Below are 19,906 nucleotides of genomic sequence, written 5' to 3' on the forward strand. Positions count from 1 at the left end.
TTAGTTGCATTATCGTGACACTGCTCCGTTCATTAACGGTCCTGTTTAAAAAAAAAACTTTATGTAAAATGATTCAGTTTTGCGGTTCACCCCTAACTTTTCGCGCATGCGTGGTTCCGTCGGAGATACAGTTGCACGATGGCTGCGGACAGTGCCTTGCTAGCTGTCTCTGGTGGAGGAATTTGTCTCGGGACTACAAGACAGCAAGGCCAAAGATACAGCAGCTGGTAAATAAGCCTTATTTTTCTCGACATCTTTCCGGAGCGGCTCGTTGCGAATTAAACGCCGCTGAGCTGCCGCTTCAAGGATGCGCAACACGGCGTGATGCTTAACTAGCTAACTTAGCGCCACAACATCCTGTGTGGTGTTACGACCTCATGATACAAAAAACCCACACGTTGCGACAAGTGTCTGCTTGTTTTATCACCCATTGAATGTATCCTTATTGTTTTATTGAACTGTCATTCGAGTATTATTGTGAATATGAATGCTAGTCCATTGTGGTTTAAGCGCATGCTGCATGCTAGCTGCTGTGTTTGTGTCCGTCTGGAAGCATCCTGTCAATGAACTCTGTACCTTTGAACCTCGCCGATGTCGCTGGTTAATCTATAGGTAACAACCAGATATAACTCGGTTTTCCTCATGTGTTGTCAGGTCCGTTTTCTGTGTGGGTTTGTAGTTCAATTCACTAAACCTGGTTTTGTTTTCAGGTGTCAAAGATGGACACTTCACAGTACTGCAGCTGGTGGAAGCACTGGGGTGAGCTGTCAACATCCTCAGTAACATCACATCAATAACAAGAACATATGCAGAAGCTTGACAACACTGCAGCTAAATACAAAACAAGATATTGCATTTGCATAGTATCATTAAATAATAACAGGGTTCCCTGGACTAGTTGTAGTTGTTTTGCCTTACGTTATTACAAAGAAACACTTTTAACTTATGTTTCCTTCTGCATTTTTTTTCCTCGACCGCAGACTGAGTTTGACGAGCTCTCAGCCTCACACCCGAGCCAGGGGAGTCCAGCTGCTGTCTGAGGTTTTGCATGAGTGCTATGGAAATCTTACAGAGAGAGAAGGTACATGTGTCTTTTCTGTAATTTTGTTGAATGCAGTTGTTCTCTCTTCAGTTGTTTTCTAGATATTCAGATCAGGGTGTTTTCAAATGTCATCAGTAAACATATCGATAATAAAATTTCTAACATGATTTGTGGATATGAAACTCCATTTACTATCAGTGAATGGGGAACTGGGAAAAATGATAAACATCTAAAATATTAAGAAATGTATTAACTGCACTATACATATTAAAAATCATTTTGTTGTCAGTAACATATACATTTATAGAGTGATATTTTAGTACCATGTCTCCCTTTACTGTCTTCTCCACAGTGGAAGTGCTGATTGCTTTCTATGAAAACCGTCTAAAGGACCATTACATCATTACACCACCTGTTTTACAGGGGCTCAGAGCACTGGTGAGTTTCTGCTTGACACGATTTAGAATCATTTTGAGAACTTCCAGATGTGATAACAGAGATCAACGTTTGTGCTTTTTCCAGACAAAATGTACGGTGTTGCCTCCTGGCTCAGCCGTGTCCATGCTGAGGTCTTTGTTCCAGGATGTTCATGTACAGGTGAGACTCGACAGTGTTGCAGCAAGCAGGTTTTATTTAAAGATCTATCCAAAGAAGTTTGTTACAGTGATGAAGCTCTGTGTGTTTTGTGAATTTGAACCACATCTGTCTCTTTAGACCTGATATATGCAAACACACACCTGTGCAATATCTCACCATGCTTAGAGTGTATGATGTTGTTCTTGTTTCCTCTGTGTTCTGCAAAGCACTTCCTCTTTTATTGATGATGCTTTGTGGGTAAACTTGACTAACCCAAATTTCTCATATTTCTTGGGCATTGTGGGTAAAAAGCTTACACGGCATGTTTATTTTTCCCCAGTCTTTGATGCTGACAGAGAGATCATGTGTCTACAACATGCTCATCAACCTCATGGAGACCAGAGAGGCCGGTAAGAGACACAATAATGAGCGGGTGTGAGTCTGAGTCACAGGAGTTCGGTTTATAGAATAAAGCAGTAACAGTTCCCCACAACGACTCAGAGCTCGGCTGGAAAAAAGAAGGTTCTGTGTTGAAGATGTAGCTGAATCAAACCAGCAGAGACTGAGTTTTGAAAACCTCAGCAGCTGGTTGATTCAATCCCTGAAGGAAGTTAAACTCTTAACGCGCTGTAATAAAGCAGAGTTGTCACATTGTCTTCTGCTTTGTTGCAGTTGAATAATTTGCATGTTTTGCACAGACATGCTGTGTAGATGCATACAGTAGAGAGCTACACAGAGGAGTGTTTACATGTGGCTGCCAGGATTTATAATGAAAACCGCAGCATGTAAGAGTGTGACCTCACCTCTCTGTCCCACTTTATACTGTACTACAAATAAAAGTGCTGAAATCATATTTTATACACATTTATCAAATAAATGGAATGAAATTATTAATTTAATAGATAATTTATGCTTTCGCAACTGATAAATCTCTAGTCCAATATTTGCTAATTTCTATCATACATTTACTTTTTTTTCAGTTTCATGTAATTAAATGAATCTCTGTGCTTGTTCAGTTGCGCTCAGACTACGTTAGATTAAGCAATCCTGAAGACAGTTGTAGCGACACATCATCCTAACAACTTCCCAAGATTTTGAGGAAGAGGTAAAAATGTTTTCGGTGGTGTGATTCCTCCAACTTTGCGACCTCTCCTCGTAATGTCACCACTCTCCAAAAATGATGAGTCCGGGCTGTGTTTCTGCCAGCTGTTTTCACAAACCTGCATAAATCAGTGTTTTCCTGTTTGATTAATCCACAGAGCTGAAAGGTTTGGGGGCAGACTTTGTGTTTGGCTTTGTCCAGTCAATGGACGGCGAGCGGGATCCTCGAAACCTCCTGTTAGCCTTCCAGATTGCAAAGAACATCATCCACCGTGGTTATGATCTAGGTGAGAGCATATACAGCATCTCACTCACTGTTGTATCATCTGTAACTCTGTTCCTCTCTGACCTTTTTCTGACCCTGTCACCGTCTGACATGCAAGTCAAGCAATTTCCTGTTTGCTGTCTCAGGTAAATTCACAGAGGAGCTTTTCGAAGTGACGTCCTGCTATTTCCCCATCGACTTCACCCCCGTAAGTCCCTGTTTAGTCCCTGTTTACTCAGCTGCTTTGGACTGAGAACTGACGAAAGCAGAGAGTGTAGCAGACAGAAATGTCATCACCGACTTCCGACTTATATATTATTCTGCATTTGTGTTTTTGTCTACACAGAACAATCTCAGAAGCGGTGTTAGCATGAAATTTAATCCATTAAAAACTAGAAACTTTTAAAGCTAAATTAACTGTTAATCAGGTTAAATTAATAGAGCCATGTATTATTGTGAAATTTAATGTTAAATGAAGAATGTGAATTAATCTATCGTCCAGACTGATTATATTAGAGTAACCTGCGCGGGTCTTTTTAAATACTGGAGGTGAATTTGGCTGTAAAATCAAAGTTAGGAGTGGGTTTTAAATAATATATTTCATAGTACATTGTGCTACGTTCATTCCTGGGTGTTTTAAATCTCCCCATAACCACCAACCATCCACCGCAGCCTGCCAATGATCCTCACGGCATCACCAAAGAGGAACTAATCGAGGCGCTGAGGGCCGTCCTCAGCGGGACACCAAAGTTTGCTGAGGTAGGGCCATATGCTTTTTTCTTGTTCAAATGGAAATTGTTTGACAGGAGAAGAGTTGGCTGTTGGAGTCTAAAGAATGTTTATGTTGTGTGTGTATCACTGCACTGTTACAGTTTCTGTTGCCACTCATCATTGAGAAACTGGACTCAGACGTTCAGAGTGCGAAGCTGGACTCGCTGCAGACTCTGGTGAGACTTAAATCTTCTGTGCCTCTTGTCAAAACACTCTCAAGTGGGGCTGGAGATACGGTATATAATCTCATTATAAAGTCATATAATATCATATAATCTCATTTCCAGACTGCCTGTTTGTCACAATATGAACATAAGGACGTGGCAGAATTCCTTGAGGGACTGTGGACATCGCTGCGCAGAGAGGTTTGTTTCAAACTAATTTATAAAAAAGTGTCATGCAAAAACCTCATACATAAAGAGAAAGAATATAATTGAGATTGACTAGATGAAGAAAGGAGCATGTGAAATCTAACAAATCAATCACAAAAATGCATCAAAATAAACTTTTCAAATACTGTCTAACCATCCACACCAGAGTACACAAACTGGCAGTGTAATCCCGTCTCAACAGAACGTGAATTTAAAGTTTCCCTTCATTGTTTCCTTGCAGGTGTTTCAGACATCCAGTGAGAGGATTGAGTCTGCAGGCCTCGCTGCTCTCACTACACTCACTTCCTGTCTCTCTCGCTCAGTCCTCAACTCTGACTCTGAAGACTCCCTCAGCACTTTCCTGGATCTTGTTCTTAAAGGTGAATATGTTATATATGTTAAGGTAACGTAAGACAGATTGACCCCAGAGGTGGATAAAAACATGAGAATAATTCCCGATTAAAGTGAGAGGTGAAGTAAAAAACAAAAGACTTGTTAAAGAAGTAAAATGCCCCGATGCTGGTCAGAGTAACAGTAAGGCTGTACTGCTGAACTACATATGTCAACAGTGTGGTAAAGAGAGGGTTTGCTGCAGTGTAGCGCTGCTTGAGTAGATTGGCAGGAAATTAAACCACAGTGACTGTAAACGCTGTCATATGATATGCTGTGTTAACAGTCTACTATGCGTAATATTGCCCTCAATATGCAGTTAGGGCTCGGGAAACTTAGCAAGCAATATCACACTTTTGTAGTCTTTTATAATTAGGTCATTTACATATACGTGATTATAAGAAACCTTAATGTGGTTGAGGGGAAGTTTTGACTGTGATCACATTATAGACCAGTGGGTTTGGCTGATTTTTAATGGTCAGTATTTTAAGTAAGGGACTATAACAATCAAGTGGGGGGCTAATAACCATCCAGAACAAAGCTAATAAGCTAGTTATCCTATTTTTTGGTTGGTGCTGGTGGTTACACAAGTAACCCCTGCTCCAAATGCTTTAGCTAAGCCTGGCTGGTGCTGTCTCTATCAGTTTAATATTGGAACTTTTATTTATAAGTGCAGTTAAACTGTCTGGTGTCTAAAAGTAAATCCAGACCTTCCAGCCAATCAGAATCCAGAGCTGTCAGTGTGAGACTGAAATAACCATTAGCATCTCACCTGTAGTAAAAAGTCCAGTGATGTTGTTTTTAAATGAGAGATGTAATGTTGCTCCAGACTGCAAACATCACCTGTGTGAGCCGGACCTGAAGCTTGTGTGGCCCAGTGCCAAGCTGCTGCAGGCCGCCTGCAGCGCCTCCAACAGGGCGAGCCACATCATTACAGCCGCCGTCATGCCGTCTCTCATCGATCAGTACAGCAGCCGAACACAGGTAAATAAATCAAACTGACATCCGGATGAGTATTTAGTGGTTTAGTATTTAGTATTTGTGGTTATTTATTTGTAATAATAAACAAGAGAACTTGACTTTTTCTCTCTCTGAGCAGTGTTCCCACAGACGGACATTACTGGAGGTGGTGGTGCGATTCATCCAGTCAGTAAAAACCAGTCAGTCTTCAGAGAACGGTGAGTGCTGCATTCATTACCATTTGACTTCAGTGTGTTAAATCCACTCCAGGCTGCTCATGTTTGAGCTCCTCTCTTACAGCTGCATCTCGCTCCACTTTAACACTAATAAACTATGATAAAAATCTCTGACTTATAAATATCTGAAACTCAAGGGTTTTACTGCTGAGCTGTTTCGAGTCAAATATCCTGGGAAATGACAAGAATGTAAAGCATGCTCAACATTAATCATGACTTTCCAGATGTACTGTAATCCCACCTGTTTGTTTGTCTCGTCCGTCCACATTAGAGGAGAGTGTGTTTTCAGCCTTCCGCGAGTCTCTGTGCAGCATGGTGTTTTCAGCCCTGTCGGAGACTAACTCCAGTCTGCAGATCACAGCCACCTCGATGCTCACCTCACTGGCACAACAAACAGGTGAGATACAATAAGCTCTTCCAGTGCAGAGCTCCCAGCAGTTTGTCAGACTTGTCTCAAACATGATTTTGTCTCTCAGGTCTGCTGTTGGACTCTGACATTGAGCTGGCTGTGGATCACCTGACCCGACTGTTGCTGACAGAGGAGGATGACAGAGTCAGGTCAGCTCATGGAGGAAACAACAGCTTTCTTTTTCTTTTTCCTTTTCTTTTTTTTTTTTTTAAATAAATGGTGTCTCTGTGTGTCTTTGTCCTGTTTGTGTCTCCAGTCTTGCTGTGGTAGAGTGTGCTGGAGCTTTAGCAGCGCTGCACCCAGCAGCTTTCATCACCAAACTGATCCCGAGACTAAAGACGGAGATGTTTACTGGTAAGTGAAAAGAAGCCTATACTGAAAATATGATAATATGACACCTGTGTGTGCAATATGGAATATGTAGAAACACTATTATACGATGTGTAAAAGTAAATCGAGAATAATTAATTGACTAAGTATGACCCCCATCTCAGGCACCTGTGATTTTGATCATTATGACCAACCTTTTCCTCTCCTCTCTCCTCTGCTCAGAACCCATGGATCAGGACAACAACAGAGTAGCTTCTGAGCAGTACTCCCATCATGCAGTGCGTCAGCGGTGTCTGTCTGCTCTGGCAGCGGTGTCCACCCAGCCCAGCATTGTCCGGGAGAGCACGCCTGTCCTCCTGGAGGTCCTCAGCTCAGCACACACAGGTAATCTGTCTGGAAAGATGGACCCCTGGCCTCTAGAATAAACTCATTTATTATCACACAGTTAATTATAGTGAACAGTTTTCAGTTTTTAATATTGTAGAGCAAACCTTTCAGAAGAAACCCAGTGCATGGTGATGATAACCCGTCAATCTGTTGTCTCAGGCTTGAGAAATGACAATAAGACTAAATAAAAAAAAGCATGAATGACACAGAAATGTCGTGTTGTGTTCAGGTAGCGTCGGTTTCTCAGTGGAGGAGGTGGTGCTGGCGTGTCGCAGCCTTCAGAGGATAGCAGAGCAGGTTCAGGACACGGAGGAGACAGGACAATGTTTCCATGAAGTCATCATCCCACGCCTGCTCTCACTGGCTCTTCAAGCAGCGCTGCAGGGTAAAGTTTCATCATAATCCTTCATCTGTCCTCCCAGTCTCAAACATGACTGGGTAATCTTGATAGTCCCTGGTTCCTTATGGTGTCTGTGTTTCCCACTGGTTGATACTTTGCAGGAGAGGGGAACTCTGGTCGTCGTAGTCCTCTGGTGGAGGAGGTGGTCCTGTCTGCTGTGGTCCCTGTCATCAGCACTTCCTGCTCCAGGCTACAGCCAACGTCAGTATAATCTCCAATGCTCTTACCTCCACTTTATAGCTGAAAAACCATGAGACTGTAGCTGTTTTTTTTTTTTTTTTTACCTTTTACTGTTCATGTTCCTGTTTTGATTTTTGAATCAGGTCTTAAATCCTTCCACAGTTTCCTGTCTGTTTCTCACTTTTCTGCCTGTTTGATTTGTTACCATAGAAGCATTTGTCATGAGGTTTGAGTGGTTTCCTCTCGGGGTGTTTTCATGTCGTCAGGTTGGCGGGACAGACGGCGTCGAGAGCTGTCTCTCTCTTCCTGGACGGTGATGTCTCATTTTTGCCTGACAACTCATTCCCTTCACACATCCAGCTGCTCAAGGTCTGTGTGTTTCATTAAAATATTAAAAGATACATCTAGCAGAGTTATTTCATGTCACTGTTACTTGAAGATTGTAGTCATGGAAGCATGTAATGTTTCCCCAGAAGCAGCAGGGCGACTCATGGAGCCAGTCTCAGATGGTCTGTCTGCTCATGGGCTGCGTGTGTTCGTTACCTCGCAGCGTGAGTCTCACCTTAAACACCTAACTCTGCTTTTACCACGAGTCGTTGCTGGAGTTCCTGAAGCTGTATCCTGACAGTGTTCTGTGTGTCGTCCAGGTGGAGGTGCCACAGATAGACCAGCTGCTGTCACAGCTGGAGGAGATGAGCTGCACCTGCAGCCACCCGCTGTCCTACACCTCTGCTGCAAAGTGCTTTGCTGGTCTGGTCAACAAGCGATCACAGGGTTAGTTTGTTACGTCAGGCTTCTGTCAGGAGTCACAGCTTAATCTTGTCAATTAAAAGCTGAGGGTGATGCTTTGTTTTTTTCCTGCAGGTGATTCTCTTGATAGCCTTATACAGAGGACAACGAAGAGAGTGTGTAGTGAGTTGGACTCTACATCTTCGCCTGTGCGCACTCAGGCGTTCACCCTCATGATCTGGGTAAGAGTTACACTGTCAGACATTTGGTGTGTGAAAATACGACATGGTTTAATTAAGTTTCTCTTATTTTACCATCAACTGTCGATCAGAAAATTTAGTTAATTGATAAATGAATGAAGTTATTTTAGTGTAAAGAGGCAACAAATGCTAGTAGGATTACGTTTGTCTCCAGGTGGCCAAGGCGTTGCTTCTCCGATACCACCCTCTGTCCACAGCACTGACTGACAAGGTAAATACTTTTCACTCGCTCTGTGACATCCTTTATTCAACAGACTGCACCTACTTTCATCCTGTCAATGTACAGTTTAACACTAAAATGGCCTTTCACTGTGTCTTCTCGAAGCTCTTCTCTCTGCTCGGTGATGCTGATCTGGGTGCGATGGCGGCAGACGGCTTCTCGCTGCTGATGAGCGACTCTGCCGACGTTCTAAACCGCGGCTGCCACGCCGACGTTCGCATCATGTACCGCCAGCGCTTCTTCAGCGAGAATTCGGCAAAGTTGGTCCAGGGCTTCAATGCTGCGCCGCAAGGTACAAGGAGATTCAAAAGACAGTGTGAGATCCACAGATTTCCCACTGCCCATCACTGCCCAACTTTATTCAGTGTCTCTCTTTTCTCCAGAGAAGAAGCCTAACTACCTGAAGGCTCTGTCCAACATTGTCAATAAACTGCCAAAGCAGGTTCAAATCACTGAACTACCAGCGGTGAGTTAACAGGAAACTGTTTTGGTCATTGTCAAATTCCACCTCCAATAATTTACAAACTTAAAGGGGCCTTTGGAAAATGAACCTCAGTAATACGAAGTGTTTTTTGTCCCTGTCCAGCTCCTGTCTCTGCTACTGGAGGCTTTGTTGTGTCCGGATCAGGGCGTCCAGCTGTCCACCCTGTCCTGTCTGGAGCCCGTCCTCATCAACCCACCACCAGCTCTCATACAGCAGCTCGAGGCTTTGGTCAGCAGGTTGCTGGCCCTCATCTGTAGTGCCAGCCATGGTTAGTGAGATACCACACCTCAGTGGTTTGATTTTAGGCTTAAGACTTTATCTTGAACAGAGGCAGCCAAAGCTTGTAACAATATTTTGTTTCCTGTTTCTTGCAGAGCGTTAGAATCGCCTCACTGCGGTGCATCCACGCCCTCTCCCGCTTCCCCGAACACGAGGTAAAACTCAAATCTCTCTTGAGAAACTTAACAAGCTTTCCCTAAATCCCAAATTCAGAGTCTTTTCTTGATTAAAAATGCAAGTAAAAATAATCTCTGAGGGAACTTTACTCACTCCTCACAGGGGAACAGATGGTTCCTTGAAGAATTTCAATACATTCATGCTCATACTTTCCCTCAACTTCCATCTGGTAAATGTCGATTCATCAGTCAAGTCATTTGGGGTTTAAATGCTGGTTATGGACACTGTCACACATGAAGCCTGTGAATAAAAGACAAAATTGTCACCTGAAGCAAACAAGTGCTTTGTCACTGTTTCAGATCTTACCGTTTCGGGCCCGAGTGCTGCGAGCTCTGGCCCGGCCTCTGGACGACAAGAAGAGGCTGGTGAGGAGCGAGGCGGTTCAGGCACGAGGAGAGTGGTAAGAATCCGCCACCACACCAGATATTTAAAGTCCTGCACGAATCTGAACTCCTGTTGTGTCGTGTTTGTCGGTTCTACACTACAGCTCCTCTCTCTCTTATTTTCCTCACAGGTTCCTGTTGGGAAGTCCTGGGGGAAGGTGATTTTACACCTCAAACATAACAAGTTTCCCATCAAATCCCCACCCCACCCTCCCCTGGACTTGGAGGAAGATGGAGTTGGGAGCCTCGATCTCCAGGACCAGGTACCCAGGATCAAACCTACGCAGCTCACACAACAGCTCTGAGTAAACTCTCCAGTTCCACCTCCACTCCCTCACTCCTACCCTTCCTACTCTCATCTCTTCAACCAGAAATTCATCCACCCTCCATCTTCTCTCCCCTTTTACTGAAGCGTATTTCGCCTGTTTTGTCATGAACGCACAAATAAGAGAAGATGGACTGACTGTGGAGCGTAGCCTTAGATAAACGGATGAAAATAGTTTATTAATATGTAACACGCCTCATGTACATTGTTTTCTTTCTCTCTATATATCAGAAAATGCCACATGGATATGCACGAAGCCATTTTGGTTGATAATCAGGTTAAATCATCTCTCATTCAGTCAGATCAACAGCTAAAATAACCTCCCAGAAATCATCACATAATCATAATGAAATCAAAAGTGGTTTTTGAATCTTTATTATCTCTGTTTGACAAACAAGAAAATAATAAAGTTTTATCAGCTGATTTTCTGACAATAAACTGACTTTTTTGAAAGATTTTTGAAGTCATATCTAATCAAACTTGTTTAGATGTAGTAAGAAAGTCACATGTATGGAGGATCTAAAATTCAAACGGCTCCTGTTGAATGCACTTTGTACTGTATGTGTCAACTCCTATATGCAGAGAGAAAGTAAACACAGTACATACATACAGTGGAAAAGGCACTGCAGTGCTCACGAACTGAAGTTGATGAGTGGTCACCTGAACTGTGGTGGCAAAAAACGTGGTTTTCTCTTTTCATTAAACTTTATGACCATTTTAAAAACTCACACCACTGGAAACATCAAAGATCTCCACCTCACTGCAAATAAATCATGTGGACTTAGGAGCCAAATACAGGTAGCACTGAACCCAGCAGGCACTGATAGCCTTTTATCTTCTCATCTGGACGAATGTGTAACTGAGCGGTAATGTCTTAGCAACAGCTGGTGTGTTTGATTTGTGTCACTCTGGTGCACCAGCTGGGTGGAGTTGTGAAAAATACGAATGTGCCAATCGTCCTCCGGTTGCTCACAGGGTGACAAAGAGTCAAACACTGCTACATGTGTCATGCCTCCACTGACATGAAATTTTAAGATTAATTTTACATAATTAAATATCTGTGTTGACGTTAATGTTCATTAATGAGTTAAGATTGTAAGTTGTGTGAACAGTATGTCCAACATCTGCCTTGTATTCGCGCAATATCAGAACAAGTATGGATAGTCTATCAGGCAACATCAACGCATTTCATAAACTCTGGCTGACTTTGGACCTCACATCAACTTATGCCAAGGAAATAGACAATATTTAAAATGTCTAACTTAAGATGTCATTAAAACTTTTCTTTGTAATTATACAAAAAGCCTCTAATGTTATTTTTATCACCAGACAAACACAAAAAATGAGAAATATCAAACACTTGTTTTATTAAAAAAAGACAATAAATCAAACAGGAGCACAGCTCCAATTAGTTACAGCTGATATCACGTCATGTTTCTATGGCAACTACAGGTCCAACTCATCAATCGTCATAGTTACAGATATGAACATGTTGGAGTGAAAAACGTAAAAATCTGGAATTCACAGTGCCTCATATCACTCGTTTAAAGTGTCTCGATTTAAAGGCACGCAGCAATTCTTTATTCTCAGCGTCTAAGACAGAAATGTTACACATGAACTGAGCGTTGTGCAGGGTTGTTTTCTTCACCTAAACATAGAATGATTCAAGTCAGAAAATTAAGAGAAGTGAATCAAACTCTTGGTTTTTCGCTCTTCTTTGGCACCAGAACATCAGACCAGCGATTCTCAATCTCATCAGCCCCCAGTCTCCAAAACACCACTACAAAATATCACACCTGAAATGTCAGCATGCAGAGTAGTAAACTTTTAAAAGTACATTTTTGAAAATGACAGTTATATAATCACAGGACATTTATCAAACAAGATCAAATGAAATTTGAAACTGTATTTTCATCTCATGATTTCCCTCCACCACATTAAGAAACACTTGCATTTGTCCTCAGACTAAAACATAAACACAGTTATTATGGACAATCAAAGAGAAAGCAGACAAGGTCTAGGCTCAGATCCCTGACTAAATATGTCAGTGATCAATACAGTGTCAGTAATTAAAGGTGCTATGTTTAGAATTTTATCAACTTCTCTAAAAAGACTGGAAATGTCAGTCAAGAAGTCAGAGCATTGGCTGTTATGCTGAAGTATCACTTTACAATGTGCTGATGTTTATAAATGCAACATGTGGCACCTCATGTGTCTCATGAAAGAGGCTGTAGTGTAAGAAATACACAAAGATTCATCGGCATGTTTTTACAAATGGTTGAGAGGACGGTGTAAAGAGGCTTCATGATGATGCCGGCCAGCAGCATCTTTAATAAATCCAGTCAGTCAACAGCATGGCAGTCGCAGGGTGAAGTCAGCTCGTGGTGACGTCTATGATTAGACCGACTGTACCAGGCCGGAGGTGGACAGTCTGAGAGGAGGAGGGATTTTTGAGGAGTCGCTAGTGGTTCTTTCCACATGTACTCACACTACAGGGTCACTTTTCCCACGTCAATTGTTTGTAGCTTATTGTTTATAGGCAGGATAAAAGTTTCTGACATGGGAGAGTATAAACAGATGAGGGTCAGATGGCCATGGGGTCTCTCTTGGTGAAGGTGCAGTCCCACATGATGCCGTCCCCACTGGGAGGATGGGTGGAGGGTAACAGGACCCGCGTGAACCAGTGACTGAGGAACAGAAGAACAAGTAAATTAAAATGTAGCTGAAAACAACAAAAGGCCAAAAACGTCACTGCTCTGCAATGTCAGCCACAAATATCAAAAAATAAATATATATATAATTATAAAAATCACTGGCAGTGACTGAAGCTTAAAGGATAACTCTGGTATTAAAGCACAGAACAACAAACTAACCAATCAAGGTAAAATTACTGTTTTTCTCAATGGAGTCTGGTAGAGAAATATAACGATGTCTCAGACACTTACAGATGTACCGTGACGTGGACAGTTGCCCATTTTGTCCCTATCAATAATTAACACCCAAAAACAAATGATCAAAAATACCAGAGTTATCCTTTAAGATCTAAGATTTAATCTGTACATATGACACACTACATGATTTTCTCTGCTGACTGTTAACACCTACTGACGCTGACTGAAACAGACCTGGTCCATCTCTAGGTTTGGGTGAGGACAGTCTGACCCTTTAAGACTCGGTTACATGTGCAGTTCAGGAAGTCTGAACTCACCTCCTTCTCTCCACACCAAACAGTAACTTCCAGTTGTTCATTCTGCCATGATGGTACGGATTTCTGAACACCTGCATTGAAACAGAGGGAACATTTACAGCCATTTTTAAAGTTGAATTTTGCACTAAAGACCTGTACTGTGCCCTAAAGACGTCAGTGTACGAACCTTGCCCTTCTCCCTGAGTCTTTTGGTCTCTTTGCGGTTGATGTGGCGCTCGACGCTGGTCTCTCCTCTGCTGATGAGCATGGCGTGCCACAGGGTGAGTCCTCCCAGAGCTACCGCCACCGAGCTGGAGGGGAGGAGGGGACGCGTTACAACCTTTATTTCATTTTTAAACAGAGAGATATGAGTGGTGTTATGTATTGCTCACCTGGTCAGTACCCAGAGGAAGATGATACTCTTGTGAGCAGTGGTTTCACTGAAGGTGTAGGCTGGAGACGGGGTCTGATAATAACTCTAAAAGAGGCGGAAAAAGACGGTCAGAGTGGAGATATTTCACTTCACTGTTTTACCTGTTTTCACTGCTCTTCTTTTTTCTTGTTTGTGTTAACTCAAACATGCCTGGTTGTATTCAAGGCCTGGAGTTGTTTGTTTACCATCTGGCGAACACCCATGAGATAAGACAATCCTGGGTAAGAGGTAAATATGAGAGCAGAAAGCCAAGATCATGTTCAGGTCTCCTGTTTCACTTGTCCTTTGCCATTTGAGATGGACTTTTGCCTTCTTATTACCGTCTGGCAGCCACCACAAAGCAATTCATCAAAGACAAACCTCGTGCAAAATATTAAAATGCATCTATTTATAGCTAAACTGGAACACACCAACAACAACAACAACATCCCACAGATACTGGCGGACAAAGTTAAAATCAGACTTACCTCTATAGCGTTGTATGCCTCCACAAACAGGTCCCTGCTGCTGATGCTGCAGTAGATGCAGCCCAGGGTCATGTAGATGCAGAAGGAGAAGAAGTAGCGATGGTTGAAGTGGCCGACGCAGTTGTTCAACCAGGCTGGAAATATGTTCAGTTCAATACGTACAAAGTGGGAAATTACAGGAAACTTAAAGCCTCAGTATGTTGTTTTCTGCCGCTAAGAGCCTCTCAGCTTCACCTGGGGAGGCTGCAGCTAACGTTAGCTCAGCTTGTTTCTCTGATAATCCAGACATTCAGGAGGTTTTTAACAGGAGCAGAATAATCCACAGAGATGTCCTCCGCTCCGAAACAAACAGAGCTGGTGATTAAAGCCAGAAAAAAAACACTGAATAAAGCAGTTCCACTTTAAAAAGCAGTGTTTCTCAGATGCTGCTAACATTTGGTCAGCTTGTTTCTCTGATAAGCTGCAGACGTCTGATGACAAAAATCCTTTAACCAGTTAAAATGCATAGTTAAAAATAACCAAGTTTTTAAAAGCACGGCCACAAACAGACCATGATTAGTTTCAGTTTAAAACATTTGGGATAAACAAAATATCTAACTGAGGTCTAGTTGTTTCTAGACATTTGAATGTGGAAAAGTTACAAATTCTACCTTTTAAATATAAATAATCCTAATATAAATAATGCTTTTGGTTCTCATGCATTTCTTGTAAAAGGATACGACAGTGGTGGTCCATCTTCAAAACACACCTGCAATATAACAAACCATTTACAGCAAAAACTTAAAAGCTGAACTACTCTGATAACTGTCATGAACAGAGCTCGGGAACTGATCTTACATGTTGCAGATGCTACAGTGGTGTGTCCTGGGCGGTTTTGGAGTGATACACTTCTTACAGATGGACACCGAGGGAATATGAACATTGTCCTGAAGTAAAAGAAAACAGGAAACAAACATAAAGAGGATATTCCCAGTGTACGGATCATCTACACGGTGTCACTTTCCCTCAGAGCTGTGAGGAGTTTGGTACCTTGGGTGGATGTCCTGCAGAGGTGGTGGTGGCCTTGAAGTAATGGAAGACCACCATGACGAGGAGCCAGTGGCCACAGCAGAGGTGCCAGACGATCCAGTGCACGGGGTAGGTGCTGAGGATCGTGGGTAGGATGAACAGGTAGATGATGACTACGACTGAGGTCGTCAGGAGGGTGACCAGACAGACAAACACCTGAGAGAGAAAGAGAAAAGGGAGACGAGAGGGTAAGGAAAGAAATTAGAAGTGTAGAAAGAAAAGAAAGAAGAGAAGCGAGCTCACCACTCCAAACCAGCGGGTCACGTTGTCCACAATCCAGTAGACGGGTTCGAACACACAGTCCAGCAGGGTGTCTGAGTTGCTGAGGCTGTTGTAGTACAGCGACTTGAGCAGCAGTTTGCTGTAACTCCACAGCTCCAACAACCTCCCGCTGATCCACGGTTTGTTCCCCCCGCCTCGCCCTCCTCCTCTCTGCGGGCGGCACAGCCGGCACCAGCGCAGGGCGAGTCGCATGGCCCGGGAGAGCTGCCACCTCCAGCTGCTGCCCATACGCATGCCACCGCCACCACCACCGCCACCTCCTCCTCCTCCTCCTCTCCGACACACTCTGCCTTCCAGACACACACAAACACACAGACACACAGACCAACAGTTACAAACACAGGCTGCAAAGAACAGCAGCTCCTCGTAGCGGAGCCTGACGACCGCTGAGGTCTCCATTGTCGTCTCTCGGCCTCGGGAGGAGCCGTCAGAGCTCCTGGTGCGTTTGAAAACGTAGCCGACGAGACGACCAGTGAGCTCCGACACGAGAGCGTAGGCTTTATGCAACACAATGGACTTCCACTCCTAGAAAGCCCTCCTGTTCCTAGAAAACACTGAAGTTATTTAAGTTTGCTGACAGCACCCTCCATGTAACACATATCGGACAAAGCAAACAAGGGCAAGAGCTCTCAGGTAATGAGCTGCACCCCTCGGCCCTGACAAATACACTCCTTGCAGATTGGTAACACTGTAAGAGGGAAATGCGAAGGGATGAATGTTGTAAGAAGGAAATAAAGTGGCTACCTGATCCCAGGGCATCATTTCATGAAAGTGAGTATTGGTTACACAGATAAGGCTTGTTCAGGTTCTCAGAAATAGGATGGCATTAATAATGAGAGATGCTAATCAGGGACCTTTAGAGGACAGTAACAATCTGCCCTCATTTTTCCTCCGTCTGCTGCTATTCGACCTGACATGGTGACCTCTGTCGACTCCGGTCCATATTTTGTCAATATTTTTGTTCAGCAGACACAGTTTGTTGGACATTTGTGAATATTTTACAAGAAACAGAGAACACCACACATGTCCCAGCTGTCGAGGTTAAACATGATGACACTGATAGGTCTTCAACTCTCTTTATTAAGAGGTTCCACAACCAACATTAATAAATCATGACCACATTAATTATATAAGTGTAATTACCCTACGTAAATGTGTGGAAGCCCAGAAAAGGTCAGAAAAACAGACAGGACGGCAAGTAATCATTATTTTCAGAATTAATTAATCTGCCAATGATTTTCTTGATTAATCTTTATTTTGTCTAAATGGTGGAAAAAAATCTAATTCCTTGAATTATCTACCTACTGTCTAAACCCCAATGATATTCATGTTACTATCATGTAAGGGAGAGGAAAAAGATCACATTTAAAAATTAATTGGACAAGTATCAACATTGTTAGGGATTAATTTTCAACCATCTACTCACTGATTAACTGACTAATCGCTATTCATGGTAACAAAATTGTAGACAGGTTACAAGTTTTAGCCATAACTAGTGATTATTTCCATTATTGATTAATCATTCTCTTAGGTAACTGATTAACTGTACATAAAATATTAGAAAAAATAGAGATTTTTAAATTTCCTAGAGGCAAGCTGATGGAGACAAATCGTTTGTGTTGCTGTCATCTGCTTGAAAAGTGACATAAATTAATAATTAATTATAATTATTGCTGGTTATTTGGTCATTTTGATCAAGTAATTGATTAATGGTTTAATAGCTTCAGGTCTTTGTTGAGACACAAAGTCAGAAGTTCGGTTAAATTCATGAGATTGTAAAAAGAAAATTTCATTCACTCTGGTCTGAATTAGTGGGTGAGTTGATGAAGTTGTTGCGTTTTCTCCTCGGCTTAGTTTCTTTTCACACAAGAAAAAATTCAAGCAACAGTAAAAGTCTCATTTTGATTTTATTGTGTGAGAAAGAAAACACAGGAACAAGGTGCTACTTGCCCAGATATCCAGAGGGCAACACACTTTGTAACTAATCCAGGTCAGACGTCAATGTATTCTCTGGCTAACTGTTAGCAACTGTTGATCTCACTCTGTCTTTTCCCAGAATGCAACAGGCACTCGCTACAGGAGCTGTTTAGCTCAGAGTACTCCTTTGCCATTAGCTCAGATTGAGGTCAGATCAAGTATCCAAATGATTCACCTTCAGTTTATATTGTAATTATTTTTGTTATTCCATGCATCTTTTTTTTTCCTTTTGCTAGCAGAAAAAAATCTCCCATACGACTGAGGCCCCTCCTCTGTGTCATCATGGCAGAAAAATGAGTGGATGAAATTAAAGGTTAAATTCAACATGTCACAGTCAGGGCTGGGTGTTATGACTGAAATCAATATCGTGAAATGTGGAAAATGCACCACCTTCTGGAGACACATGCGGCCAAGGCGTAATATTAATCTCCATGTTGTGTACCTGGCAACATGAGAGAGTGGCACACAGCAGGGCACCGCAGTCTCTATGGCAACCTGCTGGCCTAAATCTGGTCTTAGAGGAAAGGAAGATCACTGCCTGTCTGTAATAAGCTTTACCTCATCCTCTACCTATGAACTGGCACAGTCTCTATGAGTTGCAGAGGTCAGTATGATCGTTTGTATTGTTGTGGTGGAATCATAAAAACACACATCAAGCAAAAACACAAGCATATTAACAAATTAGTCAGCTGAAAGGGTATTGATCGCCATTTTTAGAGCTGTTTATAAGCTGTATTACAGCTGCTGGACAGCTGTAATAAAAAGGTTTTATAACTCATCGTCTTTTCATCTCTGTATCCTCTCCTACAAAGCAATAAACTGCAGCTAAGTCCTGGCTTGTGGACTCATAGCTTCACACTGACTCAACACTTTGACAGATCACAGCTGCTCCCTCCCTCTCTCTCTCTCTTTTGCGTTTTCTTTCTCTGATAATTCCTTTGAGACACTCGGCAAGTGTTAATGAATGCATCGCTTCTGGATGCAAGTTCAGGCTTACTGCACATTTTGCCTGTGGTTATGGTTATTATAATACTGTATGCTCCTGGAATGATGATTAATTAGATGATTAACCAGTAGTTCAGTTGATAGAAAAGCAATTGTTTTGTTAGTTGGTTAATCATTTCACACATTTCTTAAAAGCAAAAATGCTCAGGATTTGTAGTTTTTCTCTGCTTCATATTGTTGCTCAGATAAAACAAGCAACATGAGCAACTAAACAGATTAGCTGCTAATCAAAATAATATGTACATGTGGCCCTGATACAGTAATATAAGTGTTTCATAATGTCTTCTCCCAGTCTTAAAATCCACAAGACAGTCAAGCACAAGATTCCTTCATTTGGTCTCCATTTTGACAGCAGCAGACCATTTCATACCTCACCCACAGTTTGGATTAGATACCGTGTGAAAGCATCACCAGTCAAACCCAGTACATCATCATATTATTTTATATACATACAAGTAAAATGTCTCTTAATATAACATTGGTCAGTGCCTCTGGGGCTGTTAAAAAACCCCACAGAGGATCAAACATCTTTGTCCAAATGATGGCTGAGGCAGAGTGAGGTAAAACTATGTAATAAAAGCTCACACTGACTGACTGAATGATGTTATTATATCACAAAAATGTTAATTTTGACAGTCAACCAGTAGATGCTCCCATATGTCATGATTTAACGTTAGCTAGCTAACTGCATGCTGCCTCCAGCCACCTTCAACCCGCACCGCGCTAACGGTCCATTTTCAGACGTACACTACACCGACCCGGACTAAACTTGACTTACCTGGTCAGGTGAAAGGGGTGGACAAGCCAGTAGTACTACGGTCAGGTCATGGTCAGGATTAACTGTTAGCTAAGGTCCTTACTGACTGACTGACTGACTGACTGCAGCAAACACTCGGCACCTAACGGCGGTTCACACGGGGATCGTCTGTTGTACAGGATGACTCACTCAGCGGTTTAAAAAAAATCACGCTCTTGGGTCCGCTAACCTGGCTGCTGCGAAACATTTTAAGATTTTTAAGAAGTGGAGTCAACTGTCGTTCCAGCTTCTGTAAGTTACTTTGGTTGATTTGCTACTAAGATAGTCAGATCAGATAACGGTTTCCTATTTTTCTTATTCGTCCCGAAAAGTAAGGGCCGAGCGGCACCTCTTCTCTATTCGTGTTCTTTGGTGGCGCCTCGCTTGAAAGCGCGCAATGCATCCTGGGAAATGAA

At 42.4% G+C, this 19,906-nt stretch overlaps 2 protein-coding genes across 4 annotated transcripts; one reads left to right on the plus strand and one right to left on the minus strand.

Annotated features, from left to right (window-relative positions):
- The first annotated feature begins 123 nt into the window (after positions 1-123).
- mms19 (MMS19 homolog, cytosolic iron-sulfur assembly component) lies at positions 124-10,713 on the plus strand. Its single transcript, XM_018661051.2, is given in 33 exon segments — positions 124-162; positions 164-227; positions 711-759; positions 981-1,081; positions 1,395-1,480; positions 1,565-1,639; positions 1,959-2,028; positions 2,878-3,006; positions 3,131-3,192; positions 3,657-3,743; positions 3,857-3,931; positions 4,043-4,120; positions 4,368-4,506; positions 5,346-5,500; positions 5,616-5,694; positions 5,984-6,109; positions 6,189-6,270; positions 6,378-6,475; positions 6,674-6,835; positions 7,068-7,223; positions 7,340-7,439; positions 7,685-7,787; positions 7,892-7,969; positions 8,066-8,192; positions 8,283-8,389; positions 8,562-8,618; positions 8,733-8,919; positions 9,011-9,093; positions 9,214-9,369; positions 9,446-9,454; positions 9,486-9,545; positions 9,867-9,967; positions 10,082-10,713. Coding segments are annotated over 33 exon segments (3,096 nt in total). The 5' UTR covers positions 124-138; the 3' UTR covers positions 10,113-10,713.
- Positions 10,714-11,618: 905 nt separating this feature from the next.
- On the minus strand, positions 11,619-19,841 carry zdhhc16b (zinc finger DHHC-type palmitoyltransferase 16b). Of its 3 annotated transcripts, none has more exons than XM_018661025.2 (10): positions 19,473-19,841; positions 15,674-15,998; positions 15,392-15,586; positions 15,200-15,288; positions 15,082-15,110; positions 14,363-14,496; positions 13,855-13,940; positions 13,650-13,773; positions 13,484-13,554; positions 11,619-12,962 (listed from the first exon to the last, which is right to left on the minus strand). In XM_018661025.2, the coding sequence occupies exons 2-10, from the start codon at positions 15,944-15,946 to the stop codon at positions 12,860-12,862; spliced, it is 1,104 nt and encodes a 367-aa protein (XP_018516541.1). In that variant the 5' UTR covers positions 15,947-15,998; positions 19,473-19,841; the 3' UTR covers positions 11,619-12,859. The 3 variants fall into 3 exon arrangements, with proteins under 3 accessions (XP_018516541.1, XP_018516532.1, XP_018516523.2); XM_018661016.2 differs by having other exon boundaries at positions 15,674-16,002; XM_018661007.2 differs by lacking the exon at positions 19,473-19,841 and having other exon boundaries at positions 15,674-16,009.
- Positions 19,842-19,906: the final 65 nt, after the last annotated feature.

The sequence above is a fragment of the Lates calcarifer genome, linkage group LG23 (genome assembly GCF_001640805.2).
Source record: "Lates calcarifer isolate ASB-BC8 linkage group LG23, TLL_Latcal_v3, whole genome shotgun sequence".
In the NCBI taxonomy this organism is placed as follows: domain Eukaryota; kingdom Metazoa; phylum Chordata; class Actinopteri; family Centropomidae; genus Lates; species Lates calcarifer.